This window comes from Poecilia mexicana, unplaced genomic scaffold (genome assembly GCF_051168715.1).
Source record: "Poecilia mexicana isolate PSO_F unplaced genomic scaffold, ASM5116871v1 scaffold_16, whole genome shotgun sequence".
NCBI classification, from domain to species: domain Eukaryota; kingdom Metazoa; phylum Chordata; class Actinopteri; order Cyprinodontiformes; family Poeciliidae; genus Poecilia; species Poecilia mexicana.
In genome coordinates, this window is record NW_028263385.1 from 22,021,077 (window position 1) to 22,045,726 (window position 24,650).

Genomic DNA, 24,650 nt, shown 5'->3' on the forward strand with positions numbered 1-24,650 from the left:
GATTATAAGACGATGGCCATCAAAGTATGTCCCACAAATCCCTGTTGAAGAAAAACACTCCGTCAGTAGCATGTTGATGAGTTAAATAGACACTTGATGAATCTTCTGAACAGGAGGAAATAAGAAATTTCAGTTTATTTATCGATCACTGCCTCACATTGCTTGACTGCTCCATCAGTTTTATGAATGCTCTAAAGTATCCAGTGCTGTTCATGTTTTGTTTCTGCTGCATGAGAGGATGAGTAAGAAGTATTGTGTATGAATACAAATAACTAAACACAGAATCAATGTTTTTAAAGCAGGTATAAAGGATTTAGATGTTACTTTTTTTTTGAGATAGTTGAAGTGCTACTGGACATGAAGGCAAAGACGCCCTAGTTTGTTTCACGAAGTCACACAAGGAGGATGCTTCGCTGATCTCAGTGGACTGGGGCACGTTGTATCAGATGCCTCCAGTGTGTTACATAACTTGGTGGCATTTATGCCCGTGTGTGTGCACTTGCATGACAGAACCCTATCCGATCTGTCTTCAGATTGAGTTGTGTGTGTGGGAGAAGGGGATTGTATTGGAAGTATGGCTGTAAGGCTTCATGCCATGTCTGTCCGTGTGCATTCTGCAGACGGGTGTGAAGGATGACTTCGTGCTCAGAGATCTGTGGGTCGGAATACAGCGAACAGGCTCAATCCGGCGGAAACAGCCAACAGTACGGAGTCCGCTCCTACCTCCACCAGGTAACTGAATAGAAAAAAAGAATAATAATAAGCAGATAGAAAAAACTATTTTCATGGAAATCCTAGCCCAGTATCCAAAAAAATTATTTTGAACATAAAATCTGCATCAGAGCTAGAGTCATCCGAATGTGATGTGGGCTTCAGTTTCTGTTCTTTAACAGCAAAGAAGAAACTAATAAACTCTGCTTCCTTTCAGTTCTATGAGGAGTGCACAGGTTCTATCTGGGAACGTGATGAAGATTTTCAGATTCAGAGATCGCCAAGCAGGTGGAGCTCTTTACTCTGGAAGGTGAGATGAACGTTTGACTCGTGCAACGAAATCCATAGCTTGTCTCATGTAATGTTTCTTGGATAAAACAAGAAAGTAACAATTTCGTTAACTGACTTCTCTCCCGCCTTGCAGGTCTGTCTCACGTTTGGAACGCTGATCCTGGTTACAGGCCTTATTGTTGTTTTGGTGGGTTACGCAACACCAACTATGACTGAAGCATTTGGTGAAGATGATCTCCTCTTTGTTGACAGGTATACAACCAGTACCAAGATATATCACAGAGAAGAAAGCAGTTTTATTAGTTAATACCAACTAAACAGGTCAGGGTTTCGTTAACATTCATGCTCAGAGGACCAAAGCTGATCTTTCAAAGGTCAAAGACCCAAAATGACCAATAATGGCAAAATTCATTGAATGAAGTTGGCAAAAGAAATGACAATCTGCATCCACAACGGTTTACATGTTTTCTTTTAACATATTTTCTTTTTTTTTGCCATTTATTTTAATTTTTGAGTGATTTTTTTTTTTTTTTTTTTTTTTTACAAATTCATATTTGACTTTTCATTCAATTTGGATCTATGTCATTGTTCTGATATATCTACTCTTATAGTAAATGTGTAAATCTCAACAGTTCAATGATCCGGTATGATTACAGAGGGTTTTTCTTTTTAAGTGATCATTAGTTTTTTTCACACTCTTTGAGTTTCTGGGACATGCTTTATCAAGCTTCTTTAATATTTGTACAAGTTCCCTCAAACACAACTTTATCATTTATTTCTAAAGGACTATCTGACTTTACACATGCAGCTACAAAAAAACCCTCCAGTAAATGTGGATCTGGGTCTGTTGGCAATGTTTGCATAGGGAGAGTTTACGGAGATGCTAACATTGATTTGCTTCATCTCTGTTTTATATGCCTTGTTAAGTTGTTCTATGACATGCTTCCTTTGCAGATCTAATCAATCATGCATGGACATCACTTACAGAAAGGGCTGTTCTCGTGTTTCATTAAATGAGTGCTTTGCTTTTTATCGTCATAAATCTTAATGAGAAGTATCGTAGCAGGACACTGCACAGCTCAGGGCTCTGCTGCTCTGTTAGTTTAGTCCCACCTGAGCGTGTGCTACAAATAAAATCTGGGTTGGGACTTGATTGACTTTGCATTCAACTTGGATCTAAAATATTGCAGATAGGACCATCACATGGTCCAGTTTTGTGGACCATGGTATCTCACAGTGTAAGATACCAAGAAAGCAGGATACAAACTTAACTAAGCTATTTACCCGCCTAAACTGATCTCTAATCTGGTTTGGTTTTTGCATCTCGCATTTGTTGTTGCAGTGTGCAAAAATGGACAGATTATACTCGATAACTGACCGTAAAAAACTTGTTTTGGAACAGCTACGCTGTCAGTTTCAACCGTGCACTGGACGTCTGCAAACTGACTGGTGCGGTGCTGTTCTGTGTGGGCGGCACCTCCATGGCTGTGGGTCTTCTGCTGTCTGCCTTTGCCAAGAGCTACTCCAAAGACGAACTGTACCTGCAGCACAAGTTTAAGGAGCGTTTAGCAGATCTCCACGCAACAGTTGGTAAGCTGGCTCATGCGATGAAAGGATTGATGAATATGACATTTTTCAAGTCATTGAATATGAATAAAGCAACTGTTTGTGTCACAGGTTCATCAATAATGCGAGCACCAACTCCTGGGGAGGGAAAGGTGCCTGTAACGCTCTCCAAAGTTCAGAACATACAACCCGTGGCCACGAAAGCAGAGACCTGATCGGCGCCCCAATAAAGAAAGACACAAAGTGAAATAGGATTGAACTGTGTGTAGAATGTGTATAAATGAGGGCACACGTGAGTGTTCATCTTAATGAGCAGTTTATCTTTAAAAAAAGAAAAAAAAAAGAAAAACAAAAAGGCCAGCTTAAGTGGCTGCTGGGTCTTTTCTTTTTGGTTGTCATTTTGGATAGCTTCATTTTGCACAGTTAACACAACTGTTAACCGTCTGATGTCGTCATTCGAACCATAGCGATAAAAATTCACTGAGCGGTGACAACGCCATGCAGGAAAAGCATCTGAGGAGGAAATTAAAAAGCAGCATCCAGTCAAGAAGAACATAGCATTGTTTTTGACGGCGATAAACATCTTTGGAAGTGACAGAGGATGTTAATGAGAAAGAGGAGCTGAACGGAGCAGCTCAGTTGTTCCAACGCTCAACTTGAAAAAGCTCAAATTGATTTTTAACATGGCCATTAGTGTGACGCTACTTTAGATCACGAGTGCTACTTTTTTGGTGCTATTTGTCAACAAGCCAGAGATGTAGTATTTTAGACCGCCAGAGAAAAAGTGCAAATATTTTATTTTTTGGCAAAAAGGCACAATGTAATAGAATTCACAAGCAGGACACTGACATTTTCTTCTGGCTTGTTACTCCTCTAACCTAAACCTTCAGACGGGATCAATAGACTGAGCTTGGATGCACAGAAACAATCTATATCACACAAAAAGAAAACGCACTGAACAAAGTGGTTTGACAAAAAAAAAAAAAAAACAGCTCCCAGTGTCATTTCTTAAAATTATGAACTGTTGGTCCCTCCCTCCCCATTAACTTCCCTTTCTTTCTTACTATTTGAAATTTAAGCCTATAAAAACATGTATCCATGAAATTCATAGCTCCTTTTACACCATTTTGCATCTATCTACTTTGCAGTGAGACAAACACAACAAGCAGGTTACATAACCGGCGGATAGCTGACAGGGACGCGCTAATCTTCCTGATGAGCAACAGCATCACATTTGACAGCAATGATGGAAGAGCGGCTGTGATTCATAGATGTCCAGTAACATTGTCACTTCCAAAAATTGTAATTATGCTGTCACTTTCCAGCTGAACCTGATCATGTGCGATGCAAGAAAAGTAATAGATTATATAATCAGAACAGATTTGAATCTATTTGCTTTGTATGAGAGTTAATGTTATGAGTGTGTTTTTGTTTTTATTACATCATTCAGGTTAGTCCTTCAGACCTAACTGGATTTTACAAGCACAGATAGTGCAAATTAACTTTTTTTTTTTTCCTGCTTACAATCTTGTGTTAACGTAAATATATTCCCAAATTGCGATCCTCCCCCTTTTTAAGTCGTTTCTGCTATTGTTGCTGTTACTGTTTTGATTTGATCTACTGAATTACAGAGGAAATGACTAATAGGGCGGATTGTTTGCACTGCAGCTCATCAGAACAATGCTAGAACAGAACATCATATCAAGCTCATTTACACTATCAGGCTGTAAAATGAATGCAGCAGCACTTCAGGGTATTATCAGCATCAACTGATAAACTGCTTTGTTGGTCACATATATCCATGTAAATTGACCTCTTGTTATCATTTATACAACCTGCACTCTTTCTACAAAGTGCAGCAAAATTAATTTTAAACTATTTGGTTCAACTCATACATGTTAATGATAAAATATATGTTCATGAGGCTTACTGAACCACAGAGCAGAATCAGAGCTGGTAAAAACAAAATGTGCTATGAACCGTCCAGTATGGTCTAAACCTTAGTAACTGATCAGTGATTGTGCTGATTATGAACTGCTGTACTGTTGTATTCAAAACCACAATTTGTGTTGTTTTTTATTATTATTATTATTTTATTGTATTCTGAATTATTTTCTTCTACCTGATTTGCTCTGTTCTTATACATCTATATAGATGTAAGAGTCCCTCATCCCAGCCAGTAATAAGAGGGTCATCTTTTGGATTAAAAAAAGATGTATCGCTGTATCTACAGTATGCTTCTTTTTCAAAGGACACAATAAAAATCACATTTTCGCAGCTCATAAAAAGTGTGATTTGATGTTTCGCTTTGTGCATCTCGCTAAACAAGAATATCAACAAAAAGGTTGTTTGTTTCAGTAGTTTAGTTTTTTTTTAAAGTGATATAAATTCATTAAACTCAGATTGATACATATCAAATGTGCATTTGTGATACTTTCCATGTCTCTCAGCTCATGCAAACTTAAAATTTAGTTCTTCAGAACATTTTAAAGTTACAGCAATTTAAAAAAATGGTGGATTTGAATCAGAGATTGTGTATTCTGTCATATTTGTTAAATATTTCCTGAATGCATATTTAAAACCAAAACAGGGTGCCAATCAATAAGGAATAAGGAACATAAGGAATGTTTATAAATATAATTTAATTAAATTTTCCAAATTGAGGTGCATTTGTTTGCAATTACACTGTTTACTTATTTTAAATATATTCCATTAAACAAACAAAAATTATTTAAAGACATGTTACCTCTCAAAACAAACCTACATTTCAAGGGTGTTTCTCATAGCTTTCATTATATCCTGCAGAATTATAATCAATCAGGCAGAGTGCTTTACAGAGCCCTATTAACACGGCCACACACACGCACACACACGCACACACACACACCCACACACACACATACAATAACAGCAAGTGGCCAGGGGAAGCGATAATACTGAATTGATGGCGACTCCAGAAATAGCAACTTGTGCATCATCACCTTCCACCAGCAGGGTCTTATGACTCACACCCTCTCACGCCTCCACCTCCTTTGCTTTATGTTGTGTGTCTTTTCCCCTTTGCTGCCCATTTCTTTCTCACCCTCATTTTTACACACACGATCTCCTCTTGTCCCATGGGACGGTGACTCACAGACACAGTGACTGCATAAATCTCAATTTGAACAGCTGTAGGAACAAGAGTGTGGTGAGGCTATGAAAGAAATCCTATTAGATCATTCTTTACATTAGTGCATTCCCCCCCCCCCCCCGAGTTGGAGAATTTTATTTGTGGCTTAATATAACTTCCCTTTGGGGTGAAACTGTGAAAGAAAATGGTGAATGAAATATGCAGTGGAGTAGTTTTTACTCAAATGCCAAGATCTCTGACTCACACCTAGTTGGTGATAAAGTAACTGTCTGTTCAGGTCATGTTGAGGACATGTGGATGTTTTTCTAAGATGTTGTATAGTCAGAATACAGTTGCCATTTGTTCCTGCTGCAATCCTTCTACACTCTTCATTTTAGCTTCAGTTTTGTACAGACATTAAATAGCTTACTGACAACGGGGTATAATAATGAAAATACTTTTGACCTTATTGTAAGCAATTATTAGAAGAAGTGTTAACTAATCAGGTACTTGATTGAATTCCAATTATAGATAACACACAAAAGAAAACAAACTTAACTTTATTCAAGTTTATTTTCCTTTTTTTAAATAAAAAAAAAAAAAAAAAGAAATACAAATTTGCACAACCACACAAAAAGTTGTATTTCTTTAATATATATTTTTTTCTGTTATTATTATTTAGCTTGTGGTAACTGTGAGTAACTGAATCTTAGTTTTGAGACCCCAACTCAACGACTTTTTGAGAGATGCACAATACAAATTCTAAATCATTTTATATTATTTTTCATTATTATTATTCTTTGCAGGAACTGATATTGACCATATTTTGCATTCTCTTTTTTTTTTCATTTTCTTCTATTTACTTTTCAGTTGGTGGTACCACCCTCCATACCACTTTGGAAATAGTTTTAGAAAATGAAACAGAAAAAAAAAAATAATAATAATGATAATAATTCTGGACCCAATTTGTTTTCTATTATCTTCTTTACCCTAATCAGAAAAATGTTTAAAACCCAGAGCGAACCTGAGCTATTTCTGATTTATAAACACCACAGTACCAAAAAGAAACTCCCAAGACGGAATAAAAGAACTGTACAAATCTGATGTGTGGAGACAGCAACTAAAAGCATAGACTCCAAACACACAAGAGAACACCATCTGTCATGCATAGTGGTGGCAGCGTCATGCAGGGAGTCATATTTTCTAATGCTGGTACTTGGAAAAAAGCAGATGGTACAATAGAGACCTAGAACTCCTCCAAAAAAGTGTAAACTTTAGTGAAAATCAGCAGCCAAAGACTGACCCTGAAATATGAAAATGAATTATTAACATGACTCAAAAAATATGTTTTCTTGATTTATACAGTTTTATTCTTCAGATAGCTGACAAATATAAATGAATAGGTAAATAAATAGATTTTACATTTTGACTATACAGTGAGGATGTTGCATTAATACAAGACTGTCAGACCATGTTGGCTGTGTAGACGACTACGAGAGTTTGCAAGGTTTATGTTCACTGTAATGTTAACATAAACTTTCTCAAAACTACAGAGCTCACAGATTGTTTCTTTAAACAAAGCACCTTAAGAGTTAACCATATTCATTAATATGCTAAATAAATAGTTATCACAAAACAGTAGCTTTCATTGGTTTAGCTGTGTCTGTAGAAGTTAGTCAAAGGCATTGAAAGACTTTATCTGCTTATAGTTATGAACTTTTCTTTTTGAAAAATCAATGGAAACCTCAACGCATAGTTCCATTAATTGTGGTATTATTGCTATTTTTTTTTTATTATTCTTCTCTGCAAATGCTCATTTTAGTTTTAGGGTTTCCTTTTCTCTCTGCTACTTTAGTTGTCTTGATTGTCTTTAGCAACATCGTCCTCTTACTCTCTTGCTTCTGTGGCGTCTTCACGACTAGCTGAATTATTTGTTTCTGGCTCTACTTGAGTTTCTACCTTTCCGTTCCCCTGTCCGTTAATCTTCTCTATGGGAGCCTCATCTTTTGATTTGATCACATCTTCCTCCTGGTTACTGGTCCTGCTGCTGCTTCTAGTAGCTCCGCTTCCTTTTTTCTCGTTATCCGACTGAGTCTCGCCAGGCATGCTGCTGTTTTCTATCTCCTTTCGTGCCTCCCCAATGTCTGCATCATTACTGTGCCCATTGCTGCTTTCCTCCCTATTACCACCAGCCCTCTCTTGCTTATCTTCTTCTGTATCATCGTATTGCTCTTTCTTAGCCTCAGAGGATGTAGTTAGACCGTCCTTTAGCTCTTTATTGTCCTGGGGCTTATCATCAACAGGACTGCTGGTGGACGCCTGATCCTCGATATTAACCTCATTCTTACTCTCTTCCTTCACTTCTTCAACTTCCTCCACCTTCTGCTCATTCATGTCAGTACCTCCCTCTTCTTTTTCATCATTTTGCTCATCAGCTTCCTTCTCCTCTTCTTCTTTTGCAACATTTGTGTCTTGGATCTGTTCCTTGTCATCTTTGCTTGTGGGTCCATCTGTTTCCGTGGCGTTTTCAGAACAGGGTTCCTCTTCAGTATTTTCACTGTCCTCTTTTGAAGCCCTCTGGCCATCAGATGCATCAGATTTCTGTAACACAGAAATATGAGAAGAGTTTTCTTAGAAAGATGTGTCTTAACGACAGTGTGAATTTCTATTAGAAGGCGGTGGGAGTACAAGGGTTGTAAATACATGTTTAAAAGAATTTGAGAAAACAATGTAAGATGATTCTAATTTAGCAAGATCAATGAACCAAACAAATTTACCAGCACATCCATTTTCATTAGATCAATAGAATCGATCTTTTACGTTCATACCTCTTCAGCTCTCTGATCTTGGGAGGTTTTGCTCTCTGTGTCTTCACTGTCATTCTGTGGTTCTCTGTCATCTGGAAACAGAAAGAAAAAAAATAATAAAAAAGCTTAATTAAAGGACCCTATGGACTTAAACATATATATTTCTATGTCTTACATCACACACACACACACACACACACACACAAAAAATGTCTTGTTTCACTGACCATGAGTCTCAGATAATGAGTCACTTTTCACATCGGTTTGATATGATCTCTAGTGTGAAATTAGGCTACTGTGATAAACGATGGGTTGATTTACAGACATTTTTACTAACGGTACCAGTTAAGGTGACTGACACTGAAAAAAATTAACTACCTAAAGCTTCAAAGAAATTAGAAGCTTTTTAAAAGTAAAATGTCAATAATATGTTTTTTATGTGGATAACTAGAGCCATGTCAGTTCTCAAAACACGAGCTTATTATTCTGTTGAAAGTTCAAGCTTGTTTTCATGCTCTCTGCTCGGAATTTTAAAACCAGGTAAAAACATTTCCTGAGTTTCCCCCAAATTAATTATTTTCATGCATCCATAAAATCCAAAAATAAGAAAGCTTTTGTTCACCCTCCAGTGAGACAATTGTTGTTAGACTCATTATCCTTTCATTTCACTGCTGTGCCCTTAGACTTGAGCAAACAGCACAACGCTGACACCTTGTGGACAATGGAAAAGAAAAAAAAAAACATTAAAGATGATCTCACTACAAGAATCAAAACAGAGTGAGTGCATATTCATTCATTCATATTCTCTCATTGGATTACAGTGTTATCTCTTTGCAGGTTGGCATACAGTACGTTGCATTAGATGTTACCCTAGCTGTTGCCATATAATGTGAAGAGGACACTTTTAAAACACTCAAAATCAACACTGCAGTGTCAGTCCTGTCAATTAAATGAAGCTCTTTTACAGCAGCTCAATAACTTCTCATTTCTATTAAGCCAGTCAGCCCAGCAAAGAAGGTTTGCTGATGTGCAAAATTAATATATTGCTTTTCAGCTTGCATGTGAGCATGCTCATCAAAGGCTCTGCATTTGTTGCTGCTGAATATCATAGGACGAACTCAACTCTACGCTCTGATAAACAACATAATTACACACTTGTTCTCAAACACCGGATGAGACTAAAGTTTCCAAACAGAAATAAGGTGGAAAAAAAACAAAAAAAACAGAAGAGAGTAATTAATGTCTTTAATATTAGTTTTCCTTTCTACACAAAGCTGTTAAGGAAGAAAAATGACTCGGGTAGAGATTAGAAGGGTTTATGGAGACATTTAATGCATTTAAAATGCAAAACCGATTGAAGTTTAGCCACGGTGAAAGATGAAACGTTATGGTAATAACAGTGGACCCTTTTTAAGAATATTTTATGGAAATTACTTGCATTCATTAGGAGCGAGGGCCAGGCGGCTGAGAGAGGAGCTGTAAGCAGAGGATGAGCTGCCACGACTCTAAACAACTTAACGTAATTTGAGAAGGAAGAGGCTCGGGCTCATGAAAATGCTAAATCTCATTGAAAACAACATTTAAAATATCAGCTTCCTGCTCCCGATTGAATCTAAGTACGTCTGCGATCTGGTGCTGCAGATATTCAGACCGCCTCATGTTAGAGGTAACCTATGAGAATGTGAAACTTTTTTGTTTTTCTTTTATTCCATCATCATCCAAATGCATGCATACATTTAATTTACTCACAACTGGCTCAAAAACAGATCGCACCCACAGTTCAGGTTTAAAGCCAAAGCTCATCCATCAGCAAGGATGGAGCTGTAAGTGGGTGTAATTGTGTGCACAAATGGCTCTTGCAGCCATTATCATAGGAGGGAAAGTTGTAAATGTTTGTTGTTTAAAAGAATCGCAGCAAAGCACGACTGGAGATGAAATGATAGACTCGGAAGAGATCCTCTCATCGCTTAAGGAGGAGACTCCGTCTTTGCTTACAGACATGTTATATTTTTTTTGGTCACAACTGTTTTCGTTGTTGATGAAGTTTACGTTTAGTTGATTAGGTTATCATTATTGACGTCATTTTAATAATAAATAAAGATATGAGGCGCAAAACCCTGAAACATTCCTTAAAAATCCAAGAAACACACAAAACTCAACAGTTTCAATCCAGCCCTGCTAATAAGTACAAACCGACACATAAAAAATGTGCTTATTGCATGTAAGACTATTTATTTGAATGGTTAAGTAAATTTGAAGATATGAAGATAAATAATAGCAGAAATTGTATAATCAAAAAAAATGTTACTTTTTGTGCTTGTGACTTTTATAAAATATGACAAATTATAATCCTGAGTAAACTAAGATAAGTGCGAGACAGGTAATAAAGTGTGGACATAAAAGATGGTTTTTAAAAATAGCTTTAAAATCTTTTTTCTCTTTTCCAAACTTTGAAATAATGATAATAAACCCTAATCAAGCACACACGCATACACACGCGCACACACATCTCTCCTTGCAAAGTTCAGTTCCCTGGTCCCAAAGCTCATTCACCTCAGAGAAAAGGTTGCAGAAAACCTCCTGGGGCTTTGGAGAGGCTCTTCTAAACATCCTGTTTGTTTTACTTTAAGACAGCCTATTTGAATCCAAGCAGCTGCTCTGGAGCTTGGATTCTAAAATAAATATACATCCATACATATGTACTGTATATACAATACAATAATTAAACGTTTCAACTGCATTTATGTTTGGTATTATTTCAGCATGAATCTAAATAAATGCATAAATGCGTCTCTTGAAAGAGCTATTTCTGTTATTTAGTGTCATATCGATAGTAATGTGCAGCCTTGTGTTGAGATAGCTCTGACATTAAATCAAAGCCTAACAATGTTGCAGGCAGACAGGCAGAGTCGTATTTGTAAAGGTCATGGCTTCAGCTTAAATAATTCACTCAGGATGTTCTTTCTCTCTCTCGCTGTATTTTTTTTTTTTTTTTTTTCCCTCACAGTTCCCTGAACACTGGGTGTCTTTATTAGTCAAAGGTTTTTCACCTGAATGGCCCGCTTGCTTTCGGATACTCAAGTATGAAATACTTATGCATTACTATGTGTTTAACTGCCTCAAAGAAAATAAGCAAAGCATAACAGATGTTTTAAAACACGGTTTGGAAACCACACAACTTTTTGTACTTGTAATCATTGGTTGATCAATAACTAGTCATTTTGATGCTGTTTTCCTCTGACTGTGAGTGATTTGATTGGGTAAAAAAAAAAAAAAGGTAAAATCAGATGCATATTTGATAATAATATGCATCCGATAATAATTTTTTAGCAAACTGTGCTAAAAAATTATACATTAATTTAAGTCAAAACTTCGACTAGGCCATTCTAACACACGGATATGCAAAGGCCATTGTTCCTGAAGTTTCACTCACTCTCAGGACTTTTGCAGCTCTAAGCTGTTTTTGTTCACCCTGATCACGTAAAGGATCCCCACTGGCTGCTGCTGCCACCACTGTGTTTCAGAAGGGAATTGTGCACTCAAGGTATAAGTGGAGTAACTAAATTGCTTTTATTCAGATACATTTAGTTGAGTAACGTTTTTGAAAAAAAAAAAAAAAAACTTTTAGGAGTCGTAAAGGGGGTTTACCACGTATAAAATATCACACTTTTTACGTTTTTATGAAAAACCGTGAACCATTTTCTTCATCTTTGGTTGTAAAATGATCATATCTGTAAATGCTGGAGAGGTATTGATATTTCTTGCATGTCACTTCAGCTCACAACATTGAACACAAATCCTCGAACCAAAGCGTTTTCAAATGACTTCTGAAGATTCCAGACAACCAACAGATTCCCCCAAATGTCAGCTTTTTACTTATGTAGTAATGCAGACTGTATGTCAGAGTGCTTCTGATGTCTCGTGCTGATTCAAGCATCACATAACCTAAAGCTTCTATCGCAGCCGCTCAGATGGACCCCACCGAACAAATGGGCCATGCAAACTAGATTAGAGACAACAGATATAAGACGAAATATAGACATATATATATATATATATATATACATATATATATATATATATATATATATATATATATATACATATATATATATATATATATATATATATATATATATATATATATATATATATATATATATATATATATATATATATATATATGTACTTCAACCCTCTCTTTTATCTTCCCCTCTTCACCTTTTTCCAGATACATCCTTTTCTCTTTTTTTAGGCTCCTCTCTCCATGCTCACTCCTCATCCTTTTACTTCTTCCCTCTTCTCAAGGGAGCCATTAACTGAATTGGTCACAGGGGCCCTTAAGTAAGGGAGCACTGATAAACATCCCATTTCTATTCCGAGGTCAGAAACAACTGCTAATTGCCTCTGCCCAAATTGAGCATGAATGTGTTTTTTTTTAAAACAAAACGGCAAACACAGGCCAAGTTGGATCAATAATTTACCTCATTTGGATGAGGCTTTTACACCTGTGTTGACACACACACTCACGCACACACACAGTGTGCTGGTAAAGCCTCGTGTTTGTTACAGTCAGTTCACATTCAGTCTATGACCTTTACTGATTGAGTTCTCGCGCCGCCGCTACGCCCCTTGTCCTCGCTGTCACTCTCCAGCGCCATCACTCCAACGAAGCAGAAAAAGTTGAAGCCTTTACGGCGCAGCGTACCGAGACTGCTGTGGTCATACTCGCCAGCAGGTGACAGACAGTGACTAATTGGAAACAGCGTACAAACACACTCACACACACACGCACACGCAGGGACCAACACGGTCACGTAAGAACAGAAGGACTATATCTCTTACTCGATCGACGCCCACTCAGAAGCAAATTTGCAATGATCTGTGATGATCTCATGTGACCGTTTCATGTTTCGGATCTGAAGTGTGCTTTTTCATGAGGTGTTCTTTCCGAACAATGTGCCAACTTTATAATCCTGTTATTTGTGGCGTCCTCTGGTGAAACGTGTTCGTCTCGCACCCTGTCAGAGCATGATTACGTGAAGGGAAATTATCACTAAAGCCCTCCCTGGTTCTGTTCTGAATACGTAAAATAAAGTTAGTACTGCATATAAATGAACTATTTCTTGCCTGTCCTGGGAAAGAATGAATTTGGGTTTGGAAAGGAGCAAAGAGCAACAAAAGAGATGAAACTGTTTCTTTAATTCTTGGCTCGATGTCACTTTGCTTATGCTCTCTGCAACAAAAGAAATAACAACCACTGTGCTTTTTATTGTACTTGATTGTTACCAGGATTTGTGTTGAATTAGGGAAATACATATTCAGCTTTGACATCCCCTCCTGCTGGTAACTCATTTCACTTTTCATTTACGTTCCTTCTTAAAAGTTATGTCAATTATTACTCTTCGAAGCGGCTATGCTACCTAAAACATAACTTTATTGTACAAATATCATCTGTCTAATTTTATTGTCTGGAATCTGTCTTGTCTCCTTGTAAGCAAGTTTTAAAAAAGTCCATTTAATGAAACATTAGCAGTGATAATAATCTCTAAAGGGAAACCTCATACATTATACATTTATTGCACATGAAGTGGCATATTTCAGACATTTATGTCCGCTACTAAACTAAAAGTGGAAATAAAATAGTCTGATTGAATGTCAGGCAGGGAGAAAAAAAAAGATTACGTGTCTTGTTTCAGCTGTATACCACTCAAAGAATTGATCTTGTTTATGATTTGAGGTGCAGCCCTATATCGAAACAAAAATAGACTGTAGTAATTTATAAAACTGCACAAACATCACTGTAAAATTGCTTTACTGTGACAGTAACTTAAAAAGAGAATCTTAACCTACAGTTCTAATAAAAAGTCAATCAGAACCATGGACAGAGGCAGAAAAAAATTCCTCAAAGACGCCGCGATCTTGCTACAAAACTAAACAAATAAAAGCAAACCATTGCATCTTGTTAACATGACAGCCATTGTAAGAGATTTAAAAGGTTAAACAATAGAGTGTGTGTGCGCGTGTGTCTGCGGTGTGTGTCTGAGGAAGCAAAATGCTTCCAAATGAGTCAAGCCGTCCTGTCACATGCCTGATCTTGTTTTCATGCTCTGTTTTCTAAATACGATTTCGCTCAATGTCATCCAATGTGACCAATAATGTAACATGATTGTCTGTTGCTCTAGTTCGATGTCCCGAAAGATGGATTTTCAGGGTGAAATTACTGTGGGGCAGTAGGAAAAAAAATATAAAAATATGTGTATGCTATGTGTGTGCGGACCGAAGTGAGCAAACGGCAGACAGATGTTTCTGAATACTCTCTTTGGATTCAAAATGCCAGCTCCCACGACACAAATTATCCACACTTCTCTGTAGTTCTGGTGTCAGCCGACAAGAGAAACACCCTCCCCCCCACACCCCCAAAAAAGAGACACCATCAGGTAATAGATGATGTAATGGTTCAAGCAGCAGGAGTTCAATTATTGGTTCCCTGCATTGTGCAAAAAACATCCTTGTGATCTGCCACATTTCATTAACCGAAAACATCTGTTCAGGAAGAACAAATGATTATAAGTCACTCCTAAGAACAAAATTAAAAACAAAAAATGCATTCTTCTTTTTTTTTGTTCTTTCTTTCTTTGTCCAGGACTTTACACCATGTTGCTCACAAGCCTGAATAATGATGTAATGTGTTTCTTGGTCAAAGTCCCCATGCAAGCCAGTTCAATTTTAAAGTCTGTGATTCACAGAGCAACAGTGCCACTTAGTGGCCATGCAGGCATGCAGCAAGTTACATAAGCTCTAAAAGGAGCTGTTTTCAATGTCTCACTTCAGCAGCCTTGATTGCATTAATTTATTACTATTATATACATTTGGTGTTAATCAAAAATGACTAATGTCTCCAATAAATGTTAAATATGGTCAGTAATATATTTTAAAGTGATTTAAATTAGCAACGTGAGCACCTACAGAAAGTATTTCTGTGGACATAAACAATTGTGATTTTTTTTTTTTTCTATGGTTGCAGACTTGCTGATGCAACACAGCTGCTGCCAGATTGACCCGATTCACCTGCTGCTGCTTCAAAAACATAATAACCACAAGACCAATTTAGGCTAGCGAGTATTACATTTTATCCTTCCTTAGACTAACGTATCCTTTTATTTCTGTAGTCAACATGTGCGTTACCGTTGTCAGGTGAGTCGGCCGTGATGCTTTGTCCACTTTTCTTCTTCCTAAGGGTGAGCAGCCTCGCCTGAGAGATCTCTCTCACAGCAGACGCCAGGTGCTCCTTGCTGTTGTCGCAGTGGTTTGGAGGAGAGGCTTTGGAGTCCCTATCCCCACTGTCGCTGGAACGACCTGTGGATTTACTCTGAGGCACAGGAAAATCAAACTGATTAATAACGTGGGAAAACTCAGGACTAGATTTACAGTCCTACATAGTTTTCCACAATACATGTAGTGACTTTAGGATTTTGAGCTGCTTTTGTAAAATGAAGATGTTTCCATCAAACATGGCGTCATAAAACATAAAACCTGATAGTCGTCAGCTCTTACATTTCCACTCCGTTTTGAGAATCGATAGATGGGTGGTAAAGAATGAGCCTTCATTCTGAAAAATAAAAAATAAAAAAAAAATGACATGAATAATCCATTTTGGAGATGACTTAGTCTGTTCCGCTGCCTTACATGCACTTTAGAAAAATAGTATGCAAAATTATCCTCAAAATAAATTTTGTACATGTCAAAACAGAAAAAAAAAAAAAACATTGACAATAAATAACATAATAATGTTCTACTACAATAACTTATTTTTTATGATCATAAGCATAAAACATAAGTATTAGCATAACATATCAATCCAATGAAGCAAAAAAAAAAATTATATATATATATATATATATATATATATATATATATATATATATAGAGAGAGAGAGAGAGAGAGAGAGAGAGAGAGAGAGAGAGAGAGAGAGAGAGAGAGAGATTTTAATGTATACCAAGAATATATGGTGCATGTGTGGAGAATTTATTGTTTTATCTTGAATTCAGGCACATTTTATAACTGCTCTGAATTTCTCAAACTCACATGCAAAATATCTCTTTTTTATTTTTGTGTCTCAACATTTTTTTAGAGCTGCATGACTATAACCTAACAAAGACAAGAAAACATCCATAAAGTCAGCCCTAACTTATATTGCATATTGCATAACTTTATGAAGAAGAAGGTGATCTCTAAGAAGGAATTATTAAAGTGTGTTCAGAAAAGTGGTTTAAATTAATGAGAAAAATGTCAAACTTAATTCAAATGCAATTGTGAAACTGCTCACTCTGAACATTTTTGCTCGAGTCATTTCCATGGATTTTCTGCAGCACACAGCTTACCCTCTGATCCTTCTTGTTCCTTTGGGCCTAGTGAAGAGAAGGTCACTGTATGGAAGCTTCTTAAATCTCTCTCTGCCCACAGCCACGTAAAGCTGCCCGCACTCCAGCTTGCTCCCATCAGCCACCTGATGGCCTTCGTAGGTGTAGAGACTACGGAGCAAAAATGGAGGACAACCACTTTTTGTTTCAACAAATAGCACTCAATATATATATATTTTTTTTAAGTTTTCAGTATACGCAAACGAAATGTCCTTTGCGTATACTGAAGTAGTGATGACAGACATGCATGCACACAAGACAATATAGAGAGACAGAAAGTCCATTTATGCAATCCATGTTTACCTTCGCACACCTCCCAGGACTCGCAGGCCCATCTTTTCCGTAATCATTTCTAGTATTCTTTCAAACTGGTCCATCATCCTCTGGTGGATCAGCAGTCTCATCGCAGGGTTCAACACATCACCGTTTGCTACGACACTATCCAAAAGAACACACACAATGCAACAGCGACATTCTATGCTTCGATGTAATGTCAAGGGCAAAAAAATAAAAAATCCAAAAAGTGTCAGTGAGTGGTAGAGCTCTACTCACAATATCGTGCATGGTTCTTTGATGGGTTTTAGAAATCGTGCCGACACAATGATTCGATTTTGTGGGAGTGGTCTGGCCTGAGAAGAGAGAGAGAAAAATATTCCCATTAATTGTTTAAGTATAAATACTAAAACATTTTTATGCCGCATGTTACAGCATAACCCCATCTGAGCTGGTATAAAAATAGCCAGGGGTTTAGAATAATGTCCCTTTAAAGACTCTAAAACCTAATGAATGCAATGAGGATAGTATTGTCCAGTGACTTTACTGCCATGTACACACTTGTTTGTTTAAAACTATGGGGAGATGAAGCCACAACTGGGAAAGGTTTGCAATTACAGGTGGAACTTTTACTTTGTACTTAAGACATTAGTCATATGAACAAAAACAGTAAATGAACTCCAAATGGCAGGACTAAAGAAGACAAACTGCTAAAAGAACAAAAAAAAAAAAAAAAGACTAATAATTATCGGTCTCGGATTTATTTGGCACCAAACACATAAGAGGTCCTATGAGACTGCACAGGGTGAGTCCGACAGGTTCTGTCCCTTAACACCTTTAACCCACTGAGACTCTAAGATAGGGATCCTGACCCGGCAACTGGTTAAGAGCAAAACAATAAAAAAAAAGATATACTGCCAAGCTGACAAATTGTTCCAGACAAAACATGTTGGAGAAAAATGCAAATAAACCACCACAACAACCACTTTTATTTTTTTTTCTGTAAAGAAAAATAAAATAAAATAATAATAAAAATTAAAAAAAAAAACTTGAGAAATAGGCAGCACCCACTTAGTTCTAGCCAGCAACAAACAAAGCAAGGTTCTGTAAGACGATCCTTTTTGTTGTACTGTGCCTGCCATCTTAGAAGTTCATATTCAGAGGTAAAATCCATGCAGAGGCCAAATAGATTATGTTGCTACCTGAGAGCAGCTTTGACAAAATGCCACACTTGTGTTTTTCACCAGAGGGCTTTGTTTCTCACATACCAAAAAAATCTCAGCTTTTACAATATCTGAATTATTAAGTTTTTATCTTTATGTACACCACTTTGGTCCATAAAAAGTACTTTTTACAGAATGCTAATAAAATCTAAAAGCCTCAGCATTTTCTGCAATAAGCAAATTACAGTTTTGCACCTTGTTATTTATGGTCCCTCTATAGTAATGGCAACGTGGTTACAAAAAAATAATTAATGTGGAAATACCTATTTCAAGGGCATAGGCTTATTCAGCACAAGAGAGCAGTGCCTGTATCCAAACAATACTAAATTGGCCTGACACTATGAGAAACAACCTTAAGGCATTGTGCCTGAGCCACAATACTTTGGAGTGTACCGTAGTTTCAAATTAGTGTTTTGAGTGTATATGACAAAACTCCTTAGGGCTTCTAGACCCAAACAGAACAAGCTTGCTTTCATTAGTCCATAAAAAAGTTTCACCATGTCTCTGTCGGTCAGTCAATGGCCCTTTTCAGATAATGTTTTCGTTCTGTGATCTCTACGACTCCCGATCGATTGTAAGGTCCCAACATGAAATGGGGGGTGGAAGTCACTCCACCGACATTACACCTCTGATCAACCTTTGTGATGTAGCCACCAGCCTTTAAGCACTACGAAGTGCGAGGAGTCACAGCGGATTGCGGAGTGAGCGTGAGGTGTTGATAGCTACGATAGCAAGCGCAGACAGGAGCAGCTGGGGTCTGCGGTGTGCGGGGATAATGGATGAGCCGCGTGATTTTCCAGAGTCAGTCTGATCTGAGCAATATGTCGCTCCCCACATTCTGCTGCTGATAGGAAAATGTTGATGATGGTGCACAACATGCGCACGTGTGTTTCAAGCACCGAATGGATTTAAGAAGTCGACAGGAGGATTGCGACGTTAACTCTTACAAATGCTCTGAGGTGTCTCTTAAGTTTTTTTCAATCGCAGCGCATGCTGTGGGCACTCAGGGCCTGTGATATCACCAGGCTGACCTGTGTGACATGAAGTGACAAAGTGATTTGCGATGGTAGATTCAGGGTTGCGTGTTTACTGCAGAACTATAATCTGGAAGGGACTAATTTGCGTTTTCACCTCTCCAGCATCATGTTCGTTTAAAAATGGAAGTTTTGCTGGGACTCTTTGGCATAGGCTCAGCTTCATATTGTCAAGCTTTTGGTTTCTCTGTTTGACTTTGGTTTTATTTTTTTGTTTTTTTTTATTATTTTTTTTTTATTGTGTCCTAGCACCATATTATTTTCTGCACACCTTATATGCTTCCCCCTTTCCGATAAAGTTTTTCATGAAAGTTTGCTGTTATTCTGAACAATTTCTGAAACAACCTGATTTACTCATATATCTAAACAATGCAATACAACCTTTATCTCGAACACATGCCCTTGTGTTTGACACCTGTTTTGTCACAAAGTGAGTGATGCCACTGATTGAACTAGATCCTTCTCAACTTTTGGACATGATACTTTTAATGAATGATTTACTTTTGTGGAACGATGCTACGACTGTTGGGTTTCTATTACTCTGCTATGCATACCGGCCAGTCATTCGCCAAATATAAATATAAAATCTAACATGAAATAGTGATTAATCTGAGTAAAATGGTGTTGGACTGCAGTTAGTTTGAACACAACCTGAAAGAAAACAGAAGCTGATATGAAAGTATGGGTTTGGTGTGACATAAGCCTGCATGTTCTTTCCTGAATAAAAGTCATTTTAGAAACTTCTTCCAAGGTCTCTGCTATTTGGATAGAGGGTACATCAGGTGAACTATTAAAACGCATGAACCTGAGAGCAGCATGACTTTTAGCTGCTCCAGCTTGGGCTGTGACTTTATAGCAGGTGATTAAAGATGCATTAAAAGAGGGATGATTATGATACATAAATCAATAATGCATGGCTACTGAGACAACAGCAAAGTGTTTCTTCATGAACAACAACAGAGTGAGGAACGTTTGACATCACACCTTGACTAAAATATCTTCATCAAATACTTAGAAACTCTCTACGTATTTAATCGTAGATTTAAATGTTTAAAACACGAGTAACACAAATTGTTTCTTTAGAAACACAGAATTGTTTTGTTTTTTTTTTACCCTTGAAAGGTCTAGATATGCAGCTCTACCACTGCAGAAGCTGAACAGTGTCTTATGACCAGATCTGTTTACTTACTGCTAGAAACATGAGGAGATGATTGGTCCCTCACACCTACAGTAAAGTAAACAATAACATTGAGATGCACATGCTGTAAAACTAGGTTACTGTATCACGGGAGCCTCCAGTGAGGCTGTAGCATTTTTGATCACTCAGTCGGCGAACGGCCTTTTGGAGTAATTGTTCTTGCAGCGTGTTCCAATACAACAAAGGTCAAATGAAAACATAATTCATTGATGGATGAGGAGGTTCTAATCCTGCAGTGGAGGTACGCTGTTTTAATTCAGCTGGCAGGAGTTTTCCTTCGCTATTAAACGAGGACAGAACATTAGAAACTGCTGCCTCACCTGGGCTGGCAGGGTCTGCATCATCCTCTTCTTTCGGGTCCCGATATCTAGATAACTTGGAAGAGAAGTGAAGATGAGTTATTTGTACACCCCCATTTGTGATGAATTAGTGAATGTATGTCACAAATACTCAGTGGGTCATCAGACATTACTGAAAACTGCAACGTCGAGTGGGACATGTCAATACCTATCATATCTTCCCAGGTCTTGCAGCTATAACTTGTCTATGGTATAAGGACAGCATAAAGATATTTGTGATGAGAATATTTGCAGTCAATATCCATCTGCTGGTACTTCAAGTAACAGCTTAACAGCAGTAGAGAGATTGTTTCTATCCATATAGAGATGGCCTTTATGAGTAAATGCACATTGTTCAGCTTATAGTTTGACATTAAGTATATTTCAAAGTAGAAAATGTAAAATAAATGAAATTCAAATTATGAAAGAGGAAGAATTTGCAAAGCAGAATTTTTTGTCTTTTATCTGTTTCATATTGTTTTGAAAGTGCACAGTCTGGTTAAATACCTTGGACATTGTTTGTCTATTGACCTTAAGGGACAATGTGGACATTTAAAGGCAGCAGCTTACAAGCTAATATGTTGATACGCAAATTGAGTGGCACCCCTGGCACCCCTAGACCACTGAAGATTTAACTTTTTTACAGCAATGCCCATTAATGAAACTCATTGTAGAGAGTAATGAGTCAATACGATTGCTCCTAAAAGATGCCAAAATGCAGCGGTCCATGTCAAATGTTTGTGTTTGTTTGTATTTTTGCATTGTAGTTCTGTCTCATGGTGCGATTTTATGTACACATATCTTAGTTGCCCTAAATAACAAAACAGGAATGGCATTACACAGTGTCAGCCAAAGTGTAGTTCTGCAGCAGAGAGTACCCATATCTTCAAGTATAAAATAAATAGTATAGAAAAATACACAGTGCCAAGCGTATTCTGCGCTTGGCTGTGCCAAGAGTAAGTCACTCTGCTTATGGGGTTCTGATACATTTGCAACCATTCAGTTAATTAAAAATATACATAAAAAAAAAAAAAAAAAAAAAAGTTGTGGTAACTTTTAACATTATACAAGATGATTTGGAGAGATAAAAAGCTAATAGAATTAAATTATATATATATATATATATATATATATATATATATATATACATGAGTGCAAGATCCACAGATTAAGGCCCATGTGACAGGAATCGCACCCAAGACCTTCTAAGTGTAAGGCATTAAAGGAGCATTAAAGGAATAAATCTTTTTCACAACTTAGCCAACATTTGACTTACAACTCTGACAATATAATTCCATATCCTGTAGTGCTCATGATGACTTAACGCCTCTGATTTAGAACATGAATTCAGAGAGCAGGTAAAAAAAAAAAAGTTCGTTTTTATAGAGTTGCTCCCTTCTGTTCATTTATGGGGTTTGTATGTGTTTGGAGTACAACATTAACAAACTTGAGCAAGTGTTTGCAAGAAATAGATTGCAAAATATAGATTAAGATCCTGTATGCCTTAAGTCTAGTGCTGGTGTTTATTCGCATAACTCCTTATGCTTCCATATTAAACTCTACAGGCTACTTGAATGTGCGGGTCTAATAATCTTATCCATAAGTCCACTTATTTTTAGGCCAATGCTCCTCTTCAGGCCTGATCTCATCAAGCTGTGACTCAGCACTCAGCAAAACTGTTGAGTCACAGTAAATGTTAATACCCGGATTCAGTCAGCAGGTCTGAATGCTGAGCGTCTGTCATGAATGCATTGTTGCTTATCCCTACAATGACTGTGAAACCCAGTTATTATAATCAAGGATCTCAAGTGCTGATAATTAGCTGTAATTTATAGAGCGCGCGCTTCGCAGCACAGCGGATACGTCACACAGGGTTATCCAACAGCATGCACGAGACGTTTGATCCTTTGTATCTTTCTTACTCGAGCTTTTTGAATTTCTCTTTCCCCGCAGCGACGTACTGCTCCCCGCTCTGCAGGCTCTCCATGCGGTCCACCTTGTGCCCCCCTCTCGGCGTGTAGATGTTCCTCACCGCCCCGAACGGAGCCTGTATCCCGCCGGTGACCTCTCGCAGCAGCGTCTCGAAGTTACTCACTCTCTTCTCGTTGATAACTATCCGTCTTGCCTCGTAGTAAGGGTCTCCGTTCCGGAACATGAAGACGTTCTTCACCACGGGCTGCGAGAGAAAGTTTGGCTTCTCGGAACCCATGTCTGAGCTGGGGGAAACAAAACAAGAACTACGACAAAAGGGCGACTGGGAAAGAAACCCGTTAAGATAGAGTCATAACAAGCAGCTCCCCGCTGTGAATCGCACGTCTGTGTGCCATGACAATGTAATCAGAGCTGATCCATCCTTGCCAGATCTTTACGGTTTGGTGGAGGTGAGCATTAAAACGCAGCGCGCAGGTATCCAAACAGCGCTTTGAAAGGTCAGCCAGGGAGAGTTTACTTCTTTAAAAGTAACGTCAGGCGTTCGGAATATTGCTTCAAAGTTGAAAATAGCAAAAATCCACAAATTTCACGGCTTCTTGTACACTGCAAGAGGACCGATTCTCCGTGCTGCGCTACAGGTGGTTGTACAGCCGGTGTCCTGCTGCAGCTTCCTCCGCTCTGTGACCCAGGTGTCTTGGGAACTCATCTGTTGGGACATGTCTTCGGGAACACGTTGTTCTGTCACAGACTGGATGGGACTTTCTTATCATCAAGTGGCCAATTATGAACCAATGGGCAAAAGACTCAACTATTCAACATTGGTGACAATGCGCTCCTGTAAATAATAAAAGGTGCAGTCGGTGGGGTAAGAGAGATGATCTGGGACAACGATGCAAGCGGATGTGCAAGACCTGAGTATGTCCCTTGCAGCCATGCGAGAAGATAATTGGACACCAAGGGACCTGGAACCAGAGGGTTCCCAGTGACATCCTGAAAGTGGGACAAAAAACATGTTTGTTTTGTGAACTTTAATTGTGTTGCGCAACAACAGGAAGAACACTGTGTCCTTTGGCTTCTCCTCGCTGTCAAAAGGAATATGGAGGTCTTCAAAAGTCAGTGAAATGCATAAGGAACATTACATGCCTTGGTTGTTGGTTTTATCCAAAGGTCTCACATTGATATTTTTGCATGGATAGTAGTCACACAACCCTATGTGACCTAAAAACTGCTGTATTGAGAAAAAAATAAATAGCAGTTTGAAAGTGACATATCAATCGTCTCCAGGTCCATTTTAACACAACAGAGTGAGTTATGAGGATTGTTTTTTTCAGCCTCCAAGAATTGACCAGATGAAATGCACACAATGAGATAATATGAAGAATTGTTATGGTGCACTGTATTTACGCTCTGAAGTCAGATCTTCTGTGACCCTGAGCCAGAAAAACAACAAAGCGACCTCTGCAGTCAGAAATCTGACTGTGAAAGTCAGAGGTCACCAAGTGCAATATGACTGCCATGCATGCTACGTCTAGTGAAAGTCGTAGGTATACCGTGTGCATAATTATTAGACAAGTGGGTATTTTAACCACATCCTTATTCTTGGGCATATTATTTTCTAACTCCAAGCTGGATAAACTTGAATGCTTAATGGATTTAAGCACATATTGTTTATCTGTGTAATGAGGGATGGTGAGGCCTAAGGAGGTCATCACGCTATATCAAGGACTGCATCATTATTAGGCAG

At 37.9% G+C, this 24,650-nt stretch overlaps 2 protein-coding genes across 2 annotated transcripts; one reads left to right on the plus strand and one right to left on the minus strand.

Moving 5' to 3' along the window:
• The first annotated feature begins 307 nt into the window (after nt 1-307).
• nrsn1 (neurensin 1) lies at nt 308-4,856 on the plus strand. The gene is made up of 4 exons (XM_088014178.1): nt 308-732; nt 929-1,021; nt 1,136-1,254; nt 2,405-4,856. Exons 1-4 carry the CDS (start codon nt 634-636, stop codon nt 2,781-2,783), a joined length of 690 nt encoding a protein of 229 aa, XP_087870304.1. The 5' UTR covers nt 308-633; the 3' UTR covers nt 2,784-4,856.
• A 2,538-nt stretch (nt 4,857-7,394) lies between these two features.
• Nucleotides 7,395-23,713, minus strand: dcdc2 (doublecortin domain containing 2). The gene is given in 9 exon segments (XM_014973731.2): nt 7,395-8,278; nt 8,506-8,576; nt 15,673-15,856; nt 16,042-16,096; nt 16,870-17,019; nt 17,212-17,346; nt 17,461-17,537; nt 20,957-21,011; nt 22,897-23,713. Coding segments are annotated over 9 exon segments (1,791 nt in total). The 5' UTR covers nt 23,184-23,713; the 3' UTR covers nt 7,395-7,501.
• Nucleotides 23,714-24,650: the final 937 nt, after the last annotated feature.